Raw genomic sequence first — 23,629 nt, forward strand, 5'->3', positions numbered from 1 at the left:
AATCAATATATATATATTTTTTTTTTTTTTTTTTTTTTTTGTCGCTGTCTCCCGCGTTTGCGAGGTAGCGCAAGGAAATAGACGAAAGAAATGGCCCAACCCACCCCCATACACATGCCTTGATTCAATCCACTGACAGCACGTCAACCCCGGTATACCACATCGCTCCAATTCACTCTATTCTTTGCCCTCCTTTCACCCTCCTGCATGTTCAGGCCCCAATCACACAAAATCTTTTTCACTCCATCTTTCCACCTCCAATTTGGTCTCCCTCTTCTCCTCGTTCCCTCCACCTCCGACACATATATCCTCTTGGTCAATCTTTCCTCACTCATTCTCTCCATGTGACCAAACCATTTCAAAACACCCTCTTCTGCTCTCTCAACCACGCTCTTTTTATTTCCACACATCTCTCTTACCCTTACATTACTTACTCGATCAAACCACCTCACACCACACATTGTCCTCAAACATCTCATTTCCAGCACATCCATCCTCCTGCGCACAACTCTATCCATAGTCCACGCCTCGCAACCATACAACATTGTTGGAACCACTATTCCTTCAAACATACCCATTTTTGCTTTCCGAGATAATGTTCTCGACTTCCACACATTCTTCAAGGCTCCCAGAATTTTCGCCCCCTCCCCCACCCTATGATCCACTTCCGCTTCCATGGTTCCATCCTGCTGCCAGATCCACTCCCAGATATCTAAAACACTTCACTTCCTCCAGTTTTTCTCCATTCAAACTCACCTCCCAATTGAATTGACCCTCAACCCTACTGTACCTAATAACCTTGCTCTTATTCACATTTACTCTTAACTTTCTTCTTTCACACACTTTACCAAACTCAGTCACCAGCTTCTGCAGTTTCTCACATGAATCAGCTACCAGCGCTGTATCATCAGCGAACAACAACTGACTCACTTCCCAAGCTCTCTCATCCACAACAGACTTCATACTTGCCCCTCTTTCCAAAACTCTTGCATTCACCTCCCTAACAACCCCATCCATAAACAAATTAAACAACCATGGAGACATCACACACCCCTGCTGCAAACCTACATTCACTGAGAACCAATGCACTTTCCTCTCTTCCTACACGTACACATGCCTTACATCCTCGATAAAAACTTTTCATTGCTTCTAACAACTTTCCTCCCACACCATATATTCTTAATACCTTCCACAGAGCATCTCTATCAACTCTATCATATGCCATCTCCAGATCCATAAATGCTACATACAAATCCATTTGCTTTTCTAAGTATTTCTCACATACATTCTTCAAAGCAAACACCTGATCCACACATCCTCTACCACTTCTGAAACCACACTGCTCTTCCCCAATCTGATGCTCTGTACATGCCTTCACCCTCTCAATCAATACCCTCCCATATAATTTACCAGGAATACTCAACAAACTTATACCTCTGTAATTTGAGCACTCACTCTTATCCCCTTTGCCTTTGTACAATGGCACTATGCACGCATTCCGCCAATCCTCAGGCACCTCACCATGAGTCATACATACATTAAATAACCTTACCAACCAGTCAACAATACAGTCACCCCCCTTTTTTAATAAATTCCACTGCAATACCATCCAAACCTGCTGCCTTGCCGGCTTTCATCTTCCGCAAAGCTTTTACTACCTCTTCTCTGTTTACCAAATCATTTTCCCTAACCCTCTCACTTTGCACACCAACTCCACCAAAACACCCTATAGCTGCCACTCTTATCATCAAACGCATTCAACAAACCTTCAAAATACTCACTCCATCTCCTTCTCACATCACCACTACTTGTTATCACCTCCCCATTTGCGCCCTTCACTGAAGTTCCCATTTGCTCCCTTGTCTTACGCACTTTATTTACCTCCTTCCAGAACATCTTTTTATTCTCCCTAAAATTTAATGATACTCTCTCACCCCAACTCTCATTTGCCCTTTTTTTCACCTCTTGCACCTTTCTCTTGACCTCCTGTCTCTTTCTTTTGGGAAGGTCTTGGGAGTAAAGTCAGGGGTTAGTGAGAAGACAAGAGCAAGGGAAGGAGTAGCAATACTCCTGAAACAGGAGTTGTGGGAGTATGTGATAGAATGTAAGAAAGTAAATTCTCGATTAATATGGGTAAAACTGAAAGTTGATGGAGAGAGATGGGTGATTATTGGTGCATATGCACCTGGGCATGAGAAGAAAGATCATGAGAGGCAAGTGTTTTTGGGAGCAGCTGAATGAGTGTGTTAGTGGTTTTGATGCACGAGACCGGGTTATAGTGATGGGTGATTTGAATGCAAAGGTGAGTAATGTGGCAGTTGAGGGAATAATTGGTATACATGGGGTGTTCAGTGTTGTAAATGGAAATGGTGAAGAGCTTGTAGATTTATGTGCTGAAAAAGGACTGATGATTGGGAATACCTGGTTTAAAAAGCGAGATATACATAAGTATACTTATGTAAGTAGGAGAGATGGCCAGAGAGCGTTATTGGATTACGTGTTAATTGACAGGCGCGCGAAAGAGAGACTTTTGGAAGTTAATGTGCTGAGAGGTGCAACTGGAGGGATGTCTGATCATTATCTTGTGGAGGCTAAGGTGAAGATTTGTATGGGTTTTCAGAAAAGAAGAGTGAATGTTGGGGTGAAGAGGGTGGTGCGAGTAAGTGAGCTTGGGAAGGAGACTTGTGTGAGGAAGTACCAGGAGAGACTGAGTACAGAATGGAAAAAGGTGAGAACAATGGAAGTAAGGGGAGTGGGGGAGGAATGGGATGTATTTAGGGAATCACTGATGGATTGTGCAAAAGATGCTTGTGGCATGAGAAGAGTTGGAGATGGGTTGATTAGAAAGGGTAGTGAGTGGTGGGATGAAGAAGTAAGAGTATTAGTGAAAGAGAAGAGAGAGGCATTTGGACGATTTCTGCAGGGAAAAAATGCAATTGAGTTGGAGATGTATATATAGATATATATATTTATTTATTTTTCTTTGTCGCTATCTCCCACGTTAGCGAGGTACCGCAAGGAAACAGACGAAAGAATGGCCCATCCCACCCACATACACATGTATATACATACACGTCCACACACGCAAATATACATACCTATACATTTCAATGTATACATATATATACACACACAGACATATACATATATACACATGTACATAATTCATACTGTCTGCCTTTATTTATTCTCATCGCCACCCCGCCACACATGGAATAACAACCTCCTCCCCCCTCATGTGTGTGAGGTAGCTCTAGGAAAAGACAAGAAAGGCCCCATTCGTTCACACTCAGTCTCTAGCTATCATGTAATAATGCACCGAAACCGCAGCTCCCTTTCCACATCCAGGCCCCACAGAACTTTCCATGGTTTACCCCAGACGCTTCACATGCCCTGATTCAAGCCATTGACAGCACGTCGACCCCGGTATACCACATCGTTCTAATTCACTCTATTCCTTGCACGCCTGTCACCCTCCTGCATGTTCAGGCCCCGATCACTCAAAATCTTTTTCACTCCATCTTTCCACTTCCAATTTGGTCTCCCACTTCTCCTCATTCCCTCCACCTCTGACACATATGTCCTCTTGGTCAATCTTTCCTCACTCAATCTCTCCATGTGAACAAACCATTTCAAAACACCCTCTTCTGCTCTCTCAACCACACTCTTTTTATTTCCACACCTCTCTCTTACCCTTACATTACTTACTGAATCAAACCACCTCACACCACATATTGTCCTCAAACATCTCATTTCCAGCACATCCACCCTCCTGCGCACAACTCTATCCATAGCCCATGCCTCGCAACCATAGAACCATGGAAACACTATTCCTTCAAACAGCCATTTTTGCTTTCCTAGATAATGTTCTCGACTTCCAAACATTCTTCAAGGCTCCCAGAATTTTCGCCCCCTCCCCCACCCTATGATTCACTTCCGCTTCCATGGTTCCATCCGCTACCAGATCCACTCCCAGATATCTAAAACACTTTACTTCCTCCAGTTTTTCTCCATTCAAACTTACCTCCCAATTGACTTGTTCCTCAACCCTACCGTACCTAATATCTTTGCTCTTATTCACATTTACTCTTAACTTTCTTCTTTCACACACTTTAGCAAACTCAGTCATCAGCTTTTGCAGTTTCTCACATGAATCAGCCACCAGCACTGTATCATCAGCGAACAACAACTGACACACTTCCCAAGCTCTCTCATCCACAACAGACTGCATACTTGCCCCTCTTTCCAAAACTCTTGCATTCACCTCCCTAACAACCCCATCCATAAACAAATTGAACAACCGTGGAGACATCACACACCCCTGCCGCAAACCTACATTCACTGAGAACCAATCACTTTCATCCCTTTTTCCTACACGTACACATGCCTTACATCCTCGATAAAAACTTTTCACTGCTTCTAACAACTTGCCTCCCACACCATATATTCTTAATACCTTCCACAGAGCATCTCTATCAACTCTATCATATGCCTTCTCCAGATCCATAAATGCTACTTACAAATCCATTTGCTTTTCTAAGTATTTCTCACATACATTCTTCAAAGCAAACACCTGATCCACACATCCTCTAACACTTCTGAAACCACATTGCTTTTCCCCAATCTGATGCTCTGTACATGCCTTCACCCTCTCAATCAATACCCTCCCATACAATTTACCAGGAATACTCAACAAACTTATACATCTGTAATTTGAGCACTCACTCTTATCCCCTTTGCCTTTGTACAATGGCACTATGCAAGCATTCCACCAATCCTCAGGCACCTCACCATGAATCATACATACATTAAATAACCTTACCAACCAGTCAGCAATACAGTCACCCCCTTTTTTAATAAATTCCACTGAAATACCATCCAAACATACTGCCTTGCTGGCTTTCATCTTTCGCAAAGCTTTTACTACCTCTTCTCTGTTTACCAAATCATTTTCCCTACCCCTCTCACTTTGCACACCACCTCGACCAAAACACCCTATATCTGCCACTCTATCATCAAACACATTCAACAAACCTTCAAAATACTCACTCCATCTCCTTCTCACATCACCACTACTTGTTATCACCTCCCCATTAGCCCCTTCACTGAAGTTCCCATTTGCTCCCTTGTCTTACGCACTTTATTTACCTCCTTCCAAAACATGTTTTTATTCTCCCTAAACTTTTATGATACTCTCTCACTCCAACTCTCATTTGCCCTCTTTTTCACCTCTTGCACCTTTCTCCTGACCTCCTTTCTCTTTCTTTTATACATCTCCCACTCATTTGCATTTTTTCCCTGCAAAAATCGTCCAAATGCCTCTCTCTTTTCTTTCACTAATAATCTTATTTCTTCATCCCACCACTCACTACCCTCTCTAATCAACCCACCCCCACGCTTTTCATGCCACAAGCATCTTTTGCGCAAGCCATCACTGCTTCCCTAAATACATTCCATTCCTCCCCCACTCCCCTTACCTCCTTTGTTCTCACCTTTTTCCATTCTATACTCAGTCTCTCCTGATATTTCCTCACACAAGTCTCCTTCCCAAGCTCACTTACTCTCACCACTCTCTTCACTCCAACATTCTCTCTTCTTTTCTGAAAACCCCTACAAATCTTCACCTTCGACTCCACAAGATAATGATCAGACATCCCTCCAGTTACACCTCTCAACACATTAACATCCAATAGTCTCTCTTTCGTGCGCCTGTCAATTAACACGTAATCCAATAACGATTTCTGGCCATCTTTCCTACTTACATACTTATACTTATGTATGTCTTGCTTTTTAAACCAGGTATTCCCAATCACCAGTCCTTTTTCAGCACATAAATCTACAAGCTCTTCACCATTTCCATTTACAACACTGAACAACCCATGTATACCAATCATTCCCTCAACTGCCACATTACTCACCTTTGCATTCAAATCACCCATCACTATAACCCAGTCTTGAGCATTAAAAGCACTAACACACTCATTCAGTTGCTCCCAAAACACTTGCCTCATGATCTTTCTTCTCATGCCCAGGTGCATATGCACCAATAATCACCCATCTCTCTCCGTCAACTTTCAGTTTTACCCATATCAATCTAGAATTTACTTTCTTACACTCTATCACATACTCCCACAACTCCTGTTTCAGGAGTAGTGCTACTCCTTCCCTTCCTCTTGTCCTCTCACTAACCCCTGACTTTACTCCCAAGACATTCCCAAACCTCTCTTCCCCTTTACCCTTGAGCTTCGTTTCACTCAGAGCCAAAACATCCAGGTTCCTTTCCTCAAACATACTACCTATCTCTCCTTTTTTCTCATCTTGGTTACATCCACACACATTTAGACACCTCAATCTGAGCCTTCGAGGAGGATGAACACTCCCCGTGTGACTCCTTCTTCTGTTTTCCCTTTTAGAAAGTTAAGATACAAAGAGGGGAGGGTTTCTGGCCCCCCACTCCCGTCCCCTTTAGTCGCCTTCTACGACACGTGAGGAATGCGTGGGAAGTATTCTTTCTCCCCTATCCCCAGGGATATATATTATTATTATTGTTATTATTATTATTATTATTATTATTATTATTATTATTATTATTATTATTATTATTCTTAATACCTTCCATAGAGCATCTCTATCAACTCTATCATATGCCTTCTCCAGATCCATAAATGCTACATACAAATCCATTTGCTTTTCTAAGTATTTCTCACATACATTCTTCAAAGCAAACACCAGATCCACACATCCTCTACCACTTCTGAAACCACACTGCTCTTCCCCAATCTGATGCTCTGTACATGCCTTCACCCTCTCAATCAATACCCTCCCATATAATTTACCAGGAATACTCAACAAACTTATACCTCTGTAATTTGAGCACTCACTCTTATCCCCTTTGCCTTTGCACAATGGCACTATGCATGCATTCCGCCAATCCTCAGGCACCTCACCATGAGTCATACATACATTAAATAACCTTACCAACCAGTCAACAATACAGTCACCCCCTTTTTTAATAAATTCCACTGCAATACCATCCAAACCTGCTGCCTTGCCGGCTTTCATCTTCCGCAAAGCTTTCACTACCTCTTCTCTGTTTACCAAATCATTTTCCCTAACCCTCTCACTTTGCACACCACCTCGACCAAAACACCCTATATCTGCCACTCAATCATCAAACACATTCAACAAACCTTCAAAATACTCACTCCATCTCCTTCTCACATCACCACTACTTGTTATCACCTCCCCATTTGCGCCCTTCACTGAAGTTCCCATTTGCTCCCTTGTCTTACGCACTTTATTTACCTCCTTCCAGAACATCTTTTTATTCTCCCTAAAATTTAATAATACTCTCTCACCCCAACTCTCATTTGCCCTTTTTTTCACCTCTTGCACCTTTCTCTTGACCTCCTGTCTCTTTCTTTTATACATCTCCCACTCAATTGCATTTTTTCCCTGCAAAAATCGTCCAAATGCCTCTCTCTTCTCTTTCACTAATACTCTTTCTTCTTCATCCCACCACTCACTACCCTTTCTAATCAACCCACCTCCCACTCTTTCTCATGCCACAAGCATCTTTTGCGCAATCCATGACTGATTCCCTAAATACAACCCATTCCTCCCCCACTCCCCTTACTTCCATTGTTCTCACCTTTTTCCATTCTGTACTCAGTCTCTCCTGGTACTTCCTCACACAGGTCTCCTTCCCCAGCTCACTTACTCTCACCACCCTCTTCACCCCAACATTCACTCTGTGGAAGGTATTAAGAATATATGGTGTGGGAGGAAAGTTGTTAGAAGCAGTGAAAAGTTTTTATCGAGGATGTAAGGCATGTGTACGTGTAGGAAGAGAGGAAAGTGATTGGTTCTCAGTGAATGTAGGTTTGCGGCAGGGGTGTGTGATGTCTCCATGGTTGTTTAATTTGTTTATGGATGGGGTTGTTAGGGAGGTAAATGCAAGAGTTTTGGAAAGAGGGGCAAGGTTGAAGTCTGTTGGGGATGAGAGAGCTTGTGAAGTGAGTCAGTTGTTGTTCGCTGATGATACAGCGCTGGTGGCTGATTCATGTGAGAAACTGCAGAAGCTGGTGACTGAGTTTGGTAAAGTGTGTGGAAGAAGAAAGTTAAGAGTAAATGTGAATAAGAGCAAGGTTATTAGGTGCAGTAGGGTTGAGGGTCAAGTCAATTGGGAGGTGAGTTTGAATGGAGAAAAACTGGAGGAAGTGAAGTGTTTTAGATATCTGGGAGTGGATCTGGCAGCGGATGGAACCATGGAAGCGGAAGTGGATCATAGGGTGGGGGAGGGGGCGAAAATTCTGGGGGCCTTGAAGAATGTGTGGAAGTCGAGAACATTATCTCGGAAAGGAAAAATGGGTATGTTTGAAGGAATAGTGGATCCAACAATGTTGTATGGTTGCGAGGCGTGGGCTATGGATAGAGTTGTGCGCAGGAGGATGGATGTGCTGGAAATGAGATGTTTGAGGAAAATGTGTGGTGTGAGGTGGTTTGATCGAGTGAGTAACGTAAGGGTAAGAGAGATGTGTGGAAATAAAAATAGCTTGGTTGAGAGAGCAGAAGAGGGTGTTTTGAAGTTGTTTGGGCACTTGGAGAGAATGAGTGAGGATTGAGAATTGACCAAGAGGATATATGTGTCGGAGGTGGAGGGAACGAGGAGAAGAGGGAGACCAAATTGGAGGTGGAAAGATGGAGTGAAAAAGATTTTGTGTGATCGGGGCCTGAACATGCAGGAGGGTGAAAGGAGGGCAAGGAATAGAGTGAATTGGAGTGATGTGGTATACCGGGGTTGACGTGCTGTCAGTGGATTGAATCAGGGCATGTGAAGCGTCTGGGGTAAACCATGGAAAGCTGTGTAGGTATGTATATTTGCGTGTGTGGACGTATGTATATACATGTGTATGGGGGGGGTTGGGCCATTTCTTTCGTCTGTTTCCTTGCGCTACCTCGCAAACGCGGAAGACAGCGACAAAGTATAATAATAAAATAATATAATTATTATTATTATTAATTTGCTTTGTCGCTGTCTCCCGCATTAGCGAGGTAGCGCAAGGAAACAGACGAAAGAATGGCCCAACCCGCCCACATACACATGTATATACATACATGTCCACACACGCACAATATACATACCTATACATCTCAATGTACACATATATATACACACACAGACATATACATATATACACATGTACATAATTCATACTGTCTGCCTTTATTTGTTCCCATCCCCCCTCATGTGTGCGAGGTAGCACTAGGAAAAACTCCAAAGGCCCCATTCGTTCACACTCAGTCTCTAGCTGTCTTGTAATAATGCACCGAAACCACAGCTCCCTTTCCACATCCAGGCCCCACACACTTTGCATGGTTTACCCCAGCCGCTTCACATGCCCTGGTTCAATCCATTGACAGTACGTCGACCCCGGTATACCATATCGTTCCAATTCACTGTATTCCTTGCAAGCTTTACACCCTCCTGCATGTTCAGGCCCCGATCACTCAAAATCTTTTTCACTCCATCTTTCCACCTCCAATTTGGTCTCCCACTTCTCCTCGTTCCCTCCACCTCTGACACATATATCCTCTTGGTCAATCTTTCCCCACTCATTCTCTCCATGTGACCAAACAATTTCAAAACACCCTCTTCTGCTCTCTCAACCACACTCTTTTTATTTCCACAAATCTCTCTCACCCTCACATTCCTTACTCAATCAAACCACCTCACACCTCATATTGTCCTCAAACATCTCATTTCCAGCACATCCACCCTCCTGCGCACAACTCTATTCATAGCCCACGCCTTGCAACCATAGAACATTGTTGGAACCACTATTCCTTCAAACATACCCATTTTTGCTTTCTGAGATAATGTTCTCGACTTCCAAACATTCTTCAAGGCTCCCAGAATTTTCGCCCCCTTCCCCACCCTATGATTCACTTCCGCTTCCATGGTTCCATTCGCTGCCAGATCCACTCCCAGATATGTTTGTGTATGTGTGTTCGTGTATGTATAATTGGATTAGCTGTTCTTCTTTTGTTTCATGGCCCTACCTACGGTGATGAAGTATAATAGGTAAATGAATAGATATCTCGTCATGGTTAAGTATATTTGATAGGGATTAAAGTAAGAGAGACGTACTGATAGAAGCATAATTGGGGAAGAACCAGGAAAATTTGCAAAATATGGGGAAGTAGAAAGATATGAGTGTTAGGATGGTTTCTGAATGATTATGGAAGTTAAGTAGTGCCACAGTGTAAGTAGTATGGCAAGAAGAAAATTAAGTTTGAACAGTGTTGTAATGTCTTCATTTCCATGCTTTTGTGGATGACAGACAGCCATTTTGTCCAAACTGTATTTGCCCTGAAATGTTTAGTATTTTTAGAAACATAAAGCATTTTGATACAAAGAGATATGATGTATCTTGGAAAAATATCAATATTAATGCTCTTCTTGGTATTACAGATTAGAAGGAGCCAAAGTAGCCAAAGCACGAGAATGGAAACGTCCAGTTGTGAATGGTGTTTGGCTTAGTGAGGTATTGTTGGGTCAGAACACTCCTCCACTTGTCTACCATGGGACACGTTACCAGCACTATTTAGATGATCCATTACGAATTGATCCATCCTTAGCATCTCATCTTTTCAGTAAGTTTATGTTTTGTTCATTTTCTATGTGTGAATGTGATGTATAACTGTGATATGTGTGAAGGTAAGTTAGCATTGGTACCCATTATTGGGTTAACAAACCACTTGACAGCATGTTTAATTCTTCCTTATATTTCAGTTACTGAAAGCTTGTTATTATGAGCCAGGACACATGACAGCATGTTTATTCCCTCCTTATATTTCAGCTACTGAAACCTTGTTATTATAAGCCAGTTCATATAAGTCCTGCAGTCAGGAAGCATATGTCATCTTGGCATGTGCTTATTTTTGCTGTAAGATAAATTCTGTTTTTTTCTATATTTGTATATTCATTTATTATACTTTGTTGCTCTCTCCCATGTTAGCTAGGTAGCGCAAGGAAACAGATGAAAGAATGGCCCAAGCCACCTACATACACATGTATATACATACACATCCACACATGCACATATACATACCTATACATTTCATCATATACATATATATATACATACACAAACACATATATACACATGTACATAATTCATACCTCCCCCTGCATGTGTGCAAGGTAGGGTTGGGAAAAGACAACAAAGGCCACATTCGTTCACACTGTCTCTAGCTATCATGTATAATGCACCGGAACCACAGCTCCCTTTCCACATCCAGGCCCCACAAAACTTTCCATGCTTTACCCCAGATGCTTCACATGCCTTGGTTCAATCCATTGACAACACTTTGATCCCAGTATACCACATCGTTCCAATTCACTGTATTCCTTGCACGCCTTTCACCCTCCTGCATGTTCACACCCCGATCGCTCAAAATCTTTTTAATTCCATCCTTCCACCGCCAATTTGGTTTCCTGCTTCTCCTCATTCCCTCCACATCTGACACATATATCCTCTTTGTCAGTCTTTCCTCACTCTCTCCATGTGCCCAAACCATTTCAAAACACCCTATTCTGCTCTCTCAACCACGCTCTTTTTATTTCCACACATCTCTTTTACACTTACATTACTTACTCGATCAAACCACCTCACACCACATATTGTCCTCAAACATCTCATTTCCAGCACATCTACCCTCCTGCACACAACTTTATCCATAGCCCACATCTCGCAACCATACAACATTGTTGGAACCACTGTTTCTTCAAACATACCCATTTTTGCTTTCTGAGATAATGTTCTCGACTTCCAAATATTCTTCAAGGCTCCCAGAATTTTCGCCCCCTCCCCCACCCTATGATTCACTTCCGCTTCCATGGTTCCATCCGCTGCCAGATCCACTCCCAGATATCTAAAACATTTTACTTCCTCCAGTTTTTCTCCATTCAAACTTACCTCCCAATTGACTTGACCCTCAACCCTACTGTACCTAATAACCTTGCTCTTATTCACATTTACTCTTAACTTTCTTCTTTCACACACTTAACCAAACTTAGTCACCAGCTTCTGCAGTTTCTTACATGAATCAGCCACCAGCGCTGTATCATCAGCGAACAACAACTGACTCACTTCCCAAGCTCTCTCATCCACAACAGACTGCATACTTGCCCCTCTTTCCAAAAGTCTTGCATTCACCTCCCTAACAGCCCCATCCATAAACAAATTAAACAACCATGGAGACATCACACACCCCTGCCGCAAACCTACATTCACTGAGAACCAATCACTTTCCTCTCTTCCTACACGTACACATGCCTTACATCCTCGATAAAAACTTTTCACTGCTTCTAACAACTTGCCTCCCACACCATATATTCTTAATACCTTCCACAGAGCATCTCTATCAACTCTATCATATGCCATCTCCAGATCCATAAATGCTACATACAAATCCATTTGTTTTTCTAAGTATTTCTCACACATTCTTCAAAGCAAACACCTGATCCACACATCCTCTACCACTTCTGAAACCACACTGCTCTTCCCCAATCTGATGCTCTGTACGTGCCTTCGCCCTCTCAATCAATAACATCCCATATAATTTACCAGGAGTACTCAACAAACTTATACCTCTGTAATTTGAGTACTCACTCTTATCCCCTTTGCCTTTGTACAATGGCACTATGCAAACATTCCGCCAATCTTCAGGCACCTCACCATGAATCATACATACAATAAATAACCTTACCAACCAGTTAACAATACAGTCACCCCCTTTCTTAATAAATTCCACTGCAATGCCATCCAAACCTGCTGCTTTGCCGGCTTTCATCTTCCGTAAAGCTTTTACTACCTCTTCTTTATTTTTTTTTTTTTTTTGCTTTGTCGCTGTCTCCCGCGTTTGCGAGGTAGCGCAAGGAAACAGACAAAAGAAATGGCCCAACCCACCCCCATACACATGCCTTGATTCAATCCACTGACAGCACGTCAACCCCGGTATACCACATCGCTCCAATTCACTCTATTCTTTGCCCTCCTTTCACCCTCCTGCATGTTCAGGCCCCGATCACACAAAATCTTTTTCACTCCATCTTTCCACCTCCAATTTGGTCTCCCTCTTCTCCTCATTCCCTCCACCTCCGACACATATATCCTCTTGGTCAATCTTTCCTCACTCATTCTCTCCATGTGACCAAACCATTTCAAAACACCCTCTTCTGCTCTCTCAACCACGCTCTTTTTATTTCCACACATCTCTCTTACCCTTACGTTACTTACTCGATCGAACCACCTCACACCACACATTGTCCTCAAACATCTCATTTCCAGCACATCCATCCTCTTGCGCACAACTCTATCCATAGTCCATACTCCTGCGTGTCGTAGAAGGCGACTAAAAGGGGAGGGAGTGGGGGGCTGGAAATCCTCCCCTCTCGTTTTTTTTTAGTTTTCCAAAAGAAGGAACAGAGGATTGGGCCAGGTGAGGGTAGTCCCTCAAAGGCCCAGTCCTCTGTTCTTAACGCTACCTCGCTAATGCGGGAAATGGCGAATAGTTTGAAAGAAGAAGATATATATATATATATAAGCAAATGGATTTGTATGTAGGATTTATGAATCTGGAGAAGGCATATGATAGAGTTGATAGAGATGCTATGTGGAAGGTACTAAGAATATATGGTGTAGGAGGCAAATTGTTAGAAGCAGTGAAAAGTTTTTATTTAGGATGTAAGGCATGTGTACGTGTAGGAAGAGAGGAAAGTGGTTGGTTCTCAGTGAATGTAGGTTTGCGGTAGGGGTGTGTGATGTCTCCATGGTTGTTTAATTTGTTTATGGATGGGGTTGTTAGGGAGGTGAATGCAAGAGTTTTGGAAAGAGGGGCAAGTATGAAGTCTGTTGGGGATGAGAGAGCTTGGGAAGTGAGTCAGTTGTTGTTCGCTGCTGTTACAGCGCTGGTGGCTGATTCATGTGAGAAACTGCAGAAGCTGGTGACTGAGTTTGGTAAAGTGTGTTAAAGAAGAAAGTTAAGAGTAAATGTGAATAAGAGAAAGGTTATTAGGTACAGTATGGTTGAGGGTCAAGTCAATTGGGTGGTAAGTTTGAATGGAGAACAACTGGAGGAAGTGAAGTGTTTTAGATATCTGGGAGCGGATCTGGCAGCGGATGGAACCATGGAAGCGGGAATGAATCATAGGGTGGGGGAGGGGGCGAAAATCCTGGAAGCCTTGAAGAATGTGTGGAAGTCGAGAACATTATCTCAGAAAGCAAAAATGGGTATGTTTGAAGGAATAGTGGTTTCAACAATATGTATGGTTGTATGGTTGCGAGACATGGGCTATGGATAGAGTTGTGCGCAGGAGGGTGGAAATGAGATGTTTGAGGACAATATATGGTGTGAGGTGGTTTGATTGAGTAAGTAATGTAAGGGTAAGAGAGAGGTGTGGAAATAAAAAGAGCATGGTTGAGAGAGCAGAAGAGGGTGTTTTGAAATGGTTGGGGCACATGGAAAGAATGAGTGAGGAAAGATTGACCAAGAGGATATATGTGTCGGAGGTGGAGGGAATGAGGAGAAGTGGGAGACCAAATTGGAAGTGGAAAGATGGAGTGAAAAAGATTTTGAGTGATCGGGGCCTGAACATGCAGGAGGGTGAAAGGCGGGCAAGGAATAGAGTGGATTGGATCGATGTGGTATACCGGGGTTGACGTGCTGTCAGTGGATTGAATCAGGGTATGTGAAGCGTCTGGGGTAAACCATGGAAAGTTGTGTGGGGCCTGGATGTGGAAAGGGAGCTGTGGTTTTGGGCATTATTGCATGACAGCTAGAGACTGAGTTTGAACGAATGGGGCCTTTGTTGTCTTTTCCTAGTGCTACCTGGCACACATGAAGGGGGAGGGGGATGGTATTCCATGTGTGGCGAGGTGGTGATGGGAATGAATAAAGGCAGACAGTGTGAATTGTGTGCATGGGTATATATTTATGTGTGTGTGTGTGTGTGTGTGTATATATATATATGTGTACATTGAGATGTATAGGTATGTATATTTGCGTGTGTGGACGTGTATGTATATACATGTGTATGTGGGTGGGTTGGGCCATTTCTTTTGTCTATTTCCTTGGGCTACCTCGCAAACGCGGGAGACAGCGACAAAGCAAAATAAATAAAATAAATAAATATATATATGCCAATACATGCACATATACACAGACACATACATATGTACATATGTAAATATTCATACTTGCTGCCTTCATCCATTCCCGTCACTACCCTGCCACACAGGAAATAGGCCCCCCTCCCCTTACAGTGAGGTAGCTTCAGGAAAAGACAAGAGATGGCCACATTTGCTCACACTCTCTCTCGCTGTCATGGGCAGTGCACCAAAACCATAGCTTCCTTTCTACATCCAGGCCCCACGGACCTTTCCATGGTTCACCCCAAACACTTCACATGCCCTAGTTTAGTCCTTTGACAGCACATCGACCCCATTATACATCGTTCTAATTCACTCTATTCCTTGCACGCCTTTGAGGCCCCAATCACTCAAAATCTTTTTCACTCCATCCTTCCACCTCCAGTTTGGTCTCCCACTTCTCCTTCTTCCCTTCACCTCTGACACATATATCCTCTTTGTCAATCTTCCCTTGCTCATTCTCTCCATGTTTCCAAACCATTTCAGTTCACCCTTTTCTGCTTTCACAACCACACTCTTTTTATTACCACACATCTCTCTTACCCTTACATTACTTACTCAATCAAACCACCTCACACTACATATTGTCCTCAGACATTTAATTTCTGACATATTCACCCTTCTTCATACAACCCTATCCATAACCCATGCCTCGCAACCATATAACATTGTTGGAACCATTATTCCTTCAAACATACACATTTTTGCTCTCTTAGAGATAATGTTCTCGCCTTCCACACATTCTTCATTGTTCCCAGAACCCTCTTCTGCTTTCGCAACCACACTCTTTTTATTACCACACATCTCTCTTACCCTTGCATTACTTACTTAATCAAACCACCTCACACTACATATTGTCCTCAGACATTTCATTTCCAACATATCCACCCTCCTTCATACAACCCTATCCATAACCCATGCCTCGCAACCATGTAACATTGTTGGAACCATTATTCCTTCAAACATACACATTTTTGCTCTCTTAGATAATGTTCTCGCCTTCCACACATTCTTCAATGTTCCCAGAACCTTCGCCCCTTCCCCCACCCTGTGACTCGCTTCCGCTTCTGTGGTTCCATCCGCTGCTAAGTCAACTCCCAGATATCTAAGAAACTTCACTGCCTCCAGTTTTTCTCCATTTGAACTTACCTCCCAATTACCTTGTCCCTCAACCCTACTGAATTTAATAAGCTTGCTCTTATTCACATTTACTTCCAATTTTCTCCTTTCACACACTTTACCAAACTCAGTTACCAGTTTCTGCAGTTTCTCACCCGAATTAGCCACCAGCACTGTATCATCAGCAAACAACTGAATCACTTCCCATACTTGCCCTTCTCTCCAAAACTCTTGCATTCACCTCCCTAACCACCCTATCCATAAGCAAATTCAACAACCATTGGGACATCACACACCCTTGCCACAAATTACAATAGTATAGTTATGTTTGATTATTTGCAAAAAGCTATATACTTATTTTATATTTTGGCATGAATTGGCTAATGTATAGTATACAATGGGATTTGGATGATTTATTTTGCCCTATCCCTGAGATAACTAAATGTAGAAGTGAGATTGTATGAGGAGGGTGAAACTGTTGAGAGACTGCAACACCAGAAGGACTTTGAGAGGATGGCTGTTACAAGAGTTTGATATAGTACTGACCTTTACATTTATTACTGATATGATCATCACTTGCTCTAGACCTAAAGTTGTGTTTCTGTACTTGCTACTGAAAACATTTTGTGGTTTATGATGCTGAAAATAGCTTATCTGAAGGAAATATTGCCATAACATATTTGAGGTAACTAGAGAAAATGAAAGTAGCTCAGGGATGCCAGTAACATACCATTTCTAATGTTTCCTTTTCATTTTTTGCAGATGCTTGGAAGTATGCAATAAGTGTGTCAAAAGAGTCTGTTGAAAAGGCTAAGGCAGTAAGGGAAATGGCCTTGAGGAAGAGGAAAACTGAAGCAGATGGTAAGTGAAGAGATTTGTCAGTTCGTGATTATTTGATTGTCATTACTCTTATGATGTCTTAAAAGAGTATAAGCATTTGATAAAGACATTGCTTTCTAAGTGATTCCAGTTACAGTAATGTATTTAGTACATCATTTTTTCATACTTGATCGCCATTTCCTGCGTTAGCGAGGTAGTGCCAGGAAACGGATGAGAGAGAGAGAGAGAGAGAGAGAGAGAGAGAGAGAGAGAGAGAGAGAGAGATAAAATGTGTATACCTTTCCTATCAAGCAATTAACCAGCCTGGCTCATGACTGGCCAACCCTTATGATATATCTGATACTCTGTGATTGTAAGTTTGTTGGTAGCAAGAATATGACTATGGTGTTACTGTGAATAGCTGTTGTAGTGGTTGATTTGTATCGTGAAGCATAATTTGGTTCATGAAGGACGCTCTGCACATAGAGCGACAGTAAAATTTTGTAGTACCAGTCACAAGCGGCAGAGTAACTGGCAACTCAGCAGGCCAGGAATGCCAAACCTGCACTGTACCTCAGAAGTTTTTTCACAGATTTTTGTGGTGTGTCATATTGTATCATGCCATAAGGTTGCCAAACTATTTTTTACTGGGTGTACATATTCATACTTGTTTTCTCTCATCCATTCTCAGTGCCACCTCGCCCAGTAGGAAAGAGCATCATCACCCATGTCAGCCAGGTAGTGCCTTGAAACAGAACGAAAAAAGGCCTCACCCACTCACATTTATTCTCTAATTGTCCTGTGTAATGCACTGAAACTGCAGCTCCCTATCCACATCCAGGCCACACAGGTCTTTCCTTTGTTTACCCTAGATGTTTCACATGCCCAGGTTCAGTCCATTAATATATACATATACATACATGGACAACAACTGACTCACTTCCCAAGCTCTCTCATCCCCAACAGACTTCATACTTGCCCCTCTTTCCAAAACTCTTGCATTCACCTCCCTAACAACCCCATCCATAAACAAATTAAACAACCATGGAGACATCACACACCCCTGCCGCAAACCTACATTCACTGAGAACCAATCACTTTCCTCTCTTCGTACACGTACACATGCCTTACATCCTCGATAAAAACTTTTCACTGCTTCTAACAACTTGCCTCCCACACCATATATTCTTAATACCTTCCACAGAGCATCTCTATCAACTCTATCATATGCCTTCTCCAGATCCATAAATGCTACATACAAATCCAATTGCTTTTCTAAGTATTTCTCACATACATTCTTCAAAGCAAACACCTGATCCACACATCCTCAACCACTTCTGAAACCACACTGCTCTTCCCCAATCTGATGCTCTGTACATGCCTTCACCCTCTCAATCAATATCCTCCCATATAATTTACCAGGAATACTCAACAAACTTATACCTCTGTAATTTGAGCACTCACTCTTATCCCCTTTACCTTTGTACAATGGCACTATGCACGCATTCTGCCAATCCTCAGGCACCTCACCATGAGTCATACATACATTAAATAACCTTACCAACCAGTCAACAATACAGTCACCCCCTTTTTTAATAAATTCCACTGCAATACCATCCAAACCTGCTGCCTTGCCGGCTTTCATCTTCCGCAAAGCTTTTACTACCTCTTCTCTGTTTACCAAATCATTTTCCCTAACCCTCTCACTTTGCACACCACCTCGACCAAAACACCCTATATCTGCCACTCTATCATCAAACACATTCAACAAACCTTCAAAATACTCACTCCATCTCCTTCTCACATCACCACTACTTGTTATCACCTCCCCATTTGCACCCTTCGCTGAAGTTCCCATTTTCTCCCTTGTCTTACGCACTTTATTTACCTCCTTCCAGAACATCTTTTTATTCTCCCTAAAATTTAATGATACTCTCTCACCCCAACTCTCATTTGCCCTTTTTTTTCACCTCTTGCACCTTTCTCTTGACCTCCTGTCTCTTTCTTTTATACATCTCCCACTCAATTTCATTTTTTCCCTGCAAAAATCGTCCAGATGCCTCTCTCTTCTCTTTCACTAATACTCTTACTTCTTCATCCCACCACTCACTACCCTTTCTAATCAACCCACCTCCCACTCTTCTCATGCCACAAGCATCTTTTGCGCAATCCATCACTGATTCCCTAAATACATCCCATTCCTCCCCCACTCCCCTTACTTCCATTGTTCTCACCTTTTTCCATTCTGTACTCAGTCTCTCCTGGTACTTCCTCACACAAGTCTCCTTCCCGAGCTCACTTACTCTCACCACCCTCTTCACCCCAACATTCACTCTTCTTTTCTGAAAACCCATACAAATCTTCACCTTAGCCTCCACAAGATAATGATCAGACATCCCTCCAGTTGCACCTCTCAGCACATTAACATCCAAAAGTCTCTCTTTCGCGCGCCTGTCAATTAACACGTAATCGAATAACGCTCTCTGGCCATCTCTCCTACTTACATAAGTATACTTATGTATATCTCGCTTTTTAAACCAGGTATTCCCAATCATCAGTCCTTTTTCAGCACATAAATCTACAAGCTCTTCACCATTTCCATTTACAACACTGAACACCCCATGTATACCAATTATTCCCTCAACTGCCACATTGCTCATTGTTGTTCACCGATGATACAGCGCTGGTGGCTGATTCATGTGAGAAACTGCAGAAGCTGGTGACTGAGTTTGGTAAAGTGTGTGAAAGAAGAAAGTTGAGAGTAAATGTGAATAAGAGCAAGGTTATTAGGTACAGTAGGGTTGAGGGTCAAGTCAATTGGGAGGTGAGTTTGAAGGGAGAAAAACTGGAGGAAGTGAAGTGCTTTAGATATCTGGGAGTGGATCTGGCAGCGGATGGAACCATGGAAGCGGAAGTGGATCATAGGCTGGGGGAGGGGGCGAAAATTCTGGGAGCCTTGAAGAATGTGTGGAAGTCGAGAACATTATCTCGGAAAGCAAAAATGGGTATGTTTGAAGGAATAGTGGTTCCAACAATGTTGTATGGTTGCGAGGCGTGGGCTATGGATAGAGTTGTGCGCAGGAGGATGGATGTGCTGGAAATGAGATGTTTGAGGACAATGTGTGGTGTGAGGTGGTTTGATCGAGTAAGTAACGTAAGGGTAAGAGAGATGTGTGGAAATAAAAAGAGCGTGGTTGAGAGAGCAGAAGAGGGTGTTTTGAAATGGTTCGGGCACATGGAGAGAATGAGTGAGGAAAGATTGACCAAGAGAATATATGTGTCGGAGGTGGAGGGAACGAGGAGAAGAGGGAGACCAAATTGGAGGTGGAAAGATGGAGTGAAAAAGATTTTGTGCGATCGGGGCCTGAACATGCAGGAGGGTGAAAGGCGGGCAAGGAATAGAGTGAATTGGAGCGATGTGGTATACTGGGGTTGACGTGCTGTCAGTGGATTGAATCAAGGCATGTGAAGCGTCTGGTGTAAACCATGGAAAGCTGTGTAGGTATGTATATTTGCGTGTGTGGACGTATGTATATACATGTGTATGGGGGTGGGTTGGGCCATTTCTTTTGTCTGTTTCCTTGCGCTACCTCGCAAACGCGGGAGACAGCGGCAAAAAAAAAAAAAAAAAAAGATAACATATATGGACATATATACACATGTACACATTCATACTTGCTTGCCTTCATCCATTTCCCAGTGCTGCCTAACCCACAGAAAACAGCACAAATGCATGACAGAAAAGAAAAGAAATAACATATACAGTCTCTTCTTTCCCCCACACTCGATCACAGTCCCCCTGTATCAGTGAGGAAGCACCAGGAGACAGATGAAGAAAAGCCGCATCTGCTCACATGCATATACAAGCTGTCATTTGAAATGTACTGAAACCACAGCTCCCTATCCCTATCCAGGCCCCACAGACTTTTCTGTGGTTTACCCTGGGTGTTTCTCATGCCCTGGTTCAGTTTATTGACAGCACTGTTGACCCCAGTGTACCACATCGTTTCAATTCACTCTATACCATGCATGCATGTTCAGGCCCTGATTGCTCAAAAATTTTTTTCACTTATCCTTCCATCTCCAGTTTGGTCTCTCATTTGTCTTTGTTTCCTCCATTTCTGACATATATCCTCTGTCAGCCTTTCCTCACTCATTCCCTTCATATTTCCAAATCATTTCAACACTTCTGCTCTCTCATCTACTCTCTTTTTATTTCCATTCATCTCTCTTGCCTTTTCATTACCTACTTGGGCAAACTACATCACACCACTTATTGTACTCAAGTATTTCATTTTCAACACATCTACCTTCTTCATACAACCTTATCTACTGCCCATGTCTCGCAACCATATGATATTATTGGAACTACCGTTCCTTCAGATATACTCATTTTTGTCCTACAGGATAACGTTCTCTTTCCACATATCCTTCATCGCTCCCAGAACCTTCACCCCCTCCTCCTCTCTATGACTTGCTTCCACTTTCATAGTTTCATTCGCTGCTAAGTCCACTCCCAGATACCTAAAACATCTCATTTCCTCCAATTTTTCTCCATTCAAACTTACTATATTATATCTATCTGTATCTCTGATGCCCATTCCAAGGGAACTTCCATCAAAGGGTGGCTTCAGCAAAAGAGTCTCCTCTTATCCCTGTCCTTACGTGCCTACCTCATATACACCATAACGTGCATTCTTCCACTGTTTCTCTTCCTCCATTATTCCTCCACCCAATTTGCCCATGTCACAGGTGGTCTTCCACTCACATCAACTAACTTGTCCCTCAACCCTTCTGAACCTAATAACCTTTCTTTTATTCACATTTACTCTCAGCTCTCTCCTTTCACACATTTATAAACTCATTCTCCAACTTTTGCAGTTTAACACTCAAATCAACCACCATTGCTGTATTGTTGATGAACAACAACTTACTCACTTCTCAGGCACTTTCATCCTCAACAGACTGCATACTTATCCCTCTCTTCAAGACATGCATTTACCTCCCTCACCACCTTAGAGTAAACAACATTGGTGACATCACACACCCATGCCACAGGCCATCCTTCACTGGGAGCCATTCACTATCTCTTCCTATTTAGTATATATTTGTATTGATTAAGTAGATGTGATTTAGAGACAGTTATGTAATGAAGCTGAAGTGAACTAAAAGCATGCTTCTCAGCAATATGTTGAGACCAAATTAACCCGTTGGCACAGGAAAAGTTTTTCATATTTACTTCTCTGTTTGCTGTTCATACATTTCACTTTCTACAGTGAGCAAAAACTCAATTTTTCTTTCTTTTTATGAAAAGATGCATTGTTTCTTGTTCTCTACGTATGCAGCAAACTATTTCAGTTGCAGAATTGTCTGCTGTATAATTATCTCTAGCAACAAAGATTTGTCATGGACTATTTTGTAAAGAGCATGCTAGGGCTGTTTTCTAATGCAAATTACCATCAAGCTATGTTGATTATTGTAATAACTGTATGTGTGAAGTATTAGTGCAGCTATTGTAGTCTATTGATAAACCATTGTCACCTATAGCTGTATACATATAATGCATAATACAAAAGAGTTAAAAGGATTCAAACAGCAACAGACCACTGGGTCCTTTCAAGGTTGGATGTGATAGTGGAAGATATCAGAAACTCACAGATTAGTGTGGTAAAAGTTAAAAGGCATACAGATAATTCAAAGAGAATAACTTGCAAATTTTTGAGTGTGTCAAAGGAGGGGCAGATGATATAAGTCCTGGACTTAAAGTATTTATCAAGTCTGTTCTTAAACATATCTATAATGCTGCTTCAAACCACTCTTATTTGCAAATCATTCCATAGGTTAACAATCCTTTCTAAAAGACGCTTCAGTTCATTTGAGGTAAAATGTTTGCCCAATAGTTTGGATCCATTACTGCAAGTAAAATCAGATGAGTCAAGTGTTAAGTAACTTGACAGGTTATGATTATCAAAGCCTTCTCTTTTCTAAGCTAGATAGACTCAAGTCGTGTAATCTGCTCTCATAGGATTTGTTTATCAGTGCAGGAATCATCTTGGTAGCACGATGCTATACTCTATATTCTGTCTGTTTTTTAAGAAAGGTTGACCATAACTAAACACAATATTCAAGATGTGGATGAACCAATGAATTATGAAGAGTAAGGATGATTTCCCAGGAATTGAATTTGAAGGCTGTTCATATGAATCCAAGAATTGTGCTTGCATGTTTTGGTACTTCTCTCTACTGTATACTTGGTTTTAGGTCTTTAGAGATTATTTTGCCAAACGCTTTTTTCTTATTTACCTCTTTTTCAATTTAATAGACATCATATTGTAGCTTTCCTTTTTTGTTCTTACCTGATTTGAATTACTGTGCACCTATCACTGTTAAGATTCATTTGCCACTTATGAGTCCAGGTCATCAGTTTGTGTATGTCAGTTTCAAAATGTTGACATTAAAGTTCATTTACATCTGTA

General features: G+C 42.1%; 1 protein-coding gene across 1 annotated transcript in view; it reads left to right on the top strand.

The window, feature by feature from the left end:
- Positions 1 to 23,629, top strand: part of LOC139749045 (uncharacterized) — a 410,591-nt gene that overhangs the window by 222,584 nt on the left and 164,378 nt on the right. Inside the window, exons 12-13 of the mRNA XM_071662507.1 lie at positions 10,475 to 10,656; positions 17,097 to 17,195. Of these exons, the coding sequence (XP_071518608.1) occupies positions 10,475 to 10,656; positions 17,097 to 17,195 (281 nt within the window). The remainder of the gene's footprint in view (positions 1 to 10,474; positions 10,657 to 17,096; positions 17,196 to 23,629) is intronic.

Source organism: Panulirus ornatus, chromosome 1 (assembly GCF_036320965.1).
Source record: "Panulirus ornatus isolate Po-2019 chromosome 1, ASM3632096v1, whole genome shotgun sequence".
Classification (NCBI taxonomy): domain Eukaryota; kingdom Metazoa; phylum Arthropoda; class Malacostraca; order Decapoda; family Palinuridae; genus Panulirus; species Panulirus ornatus.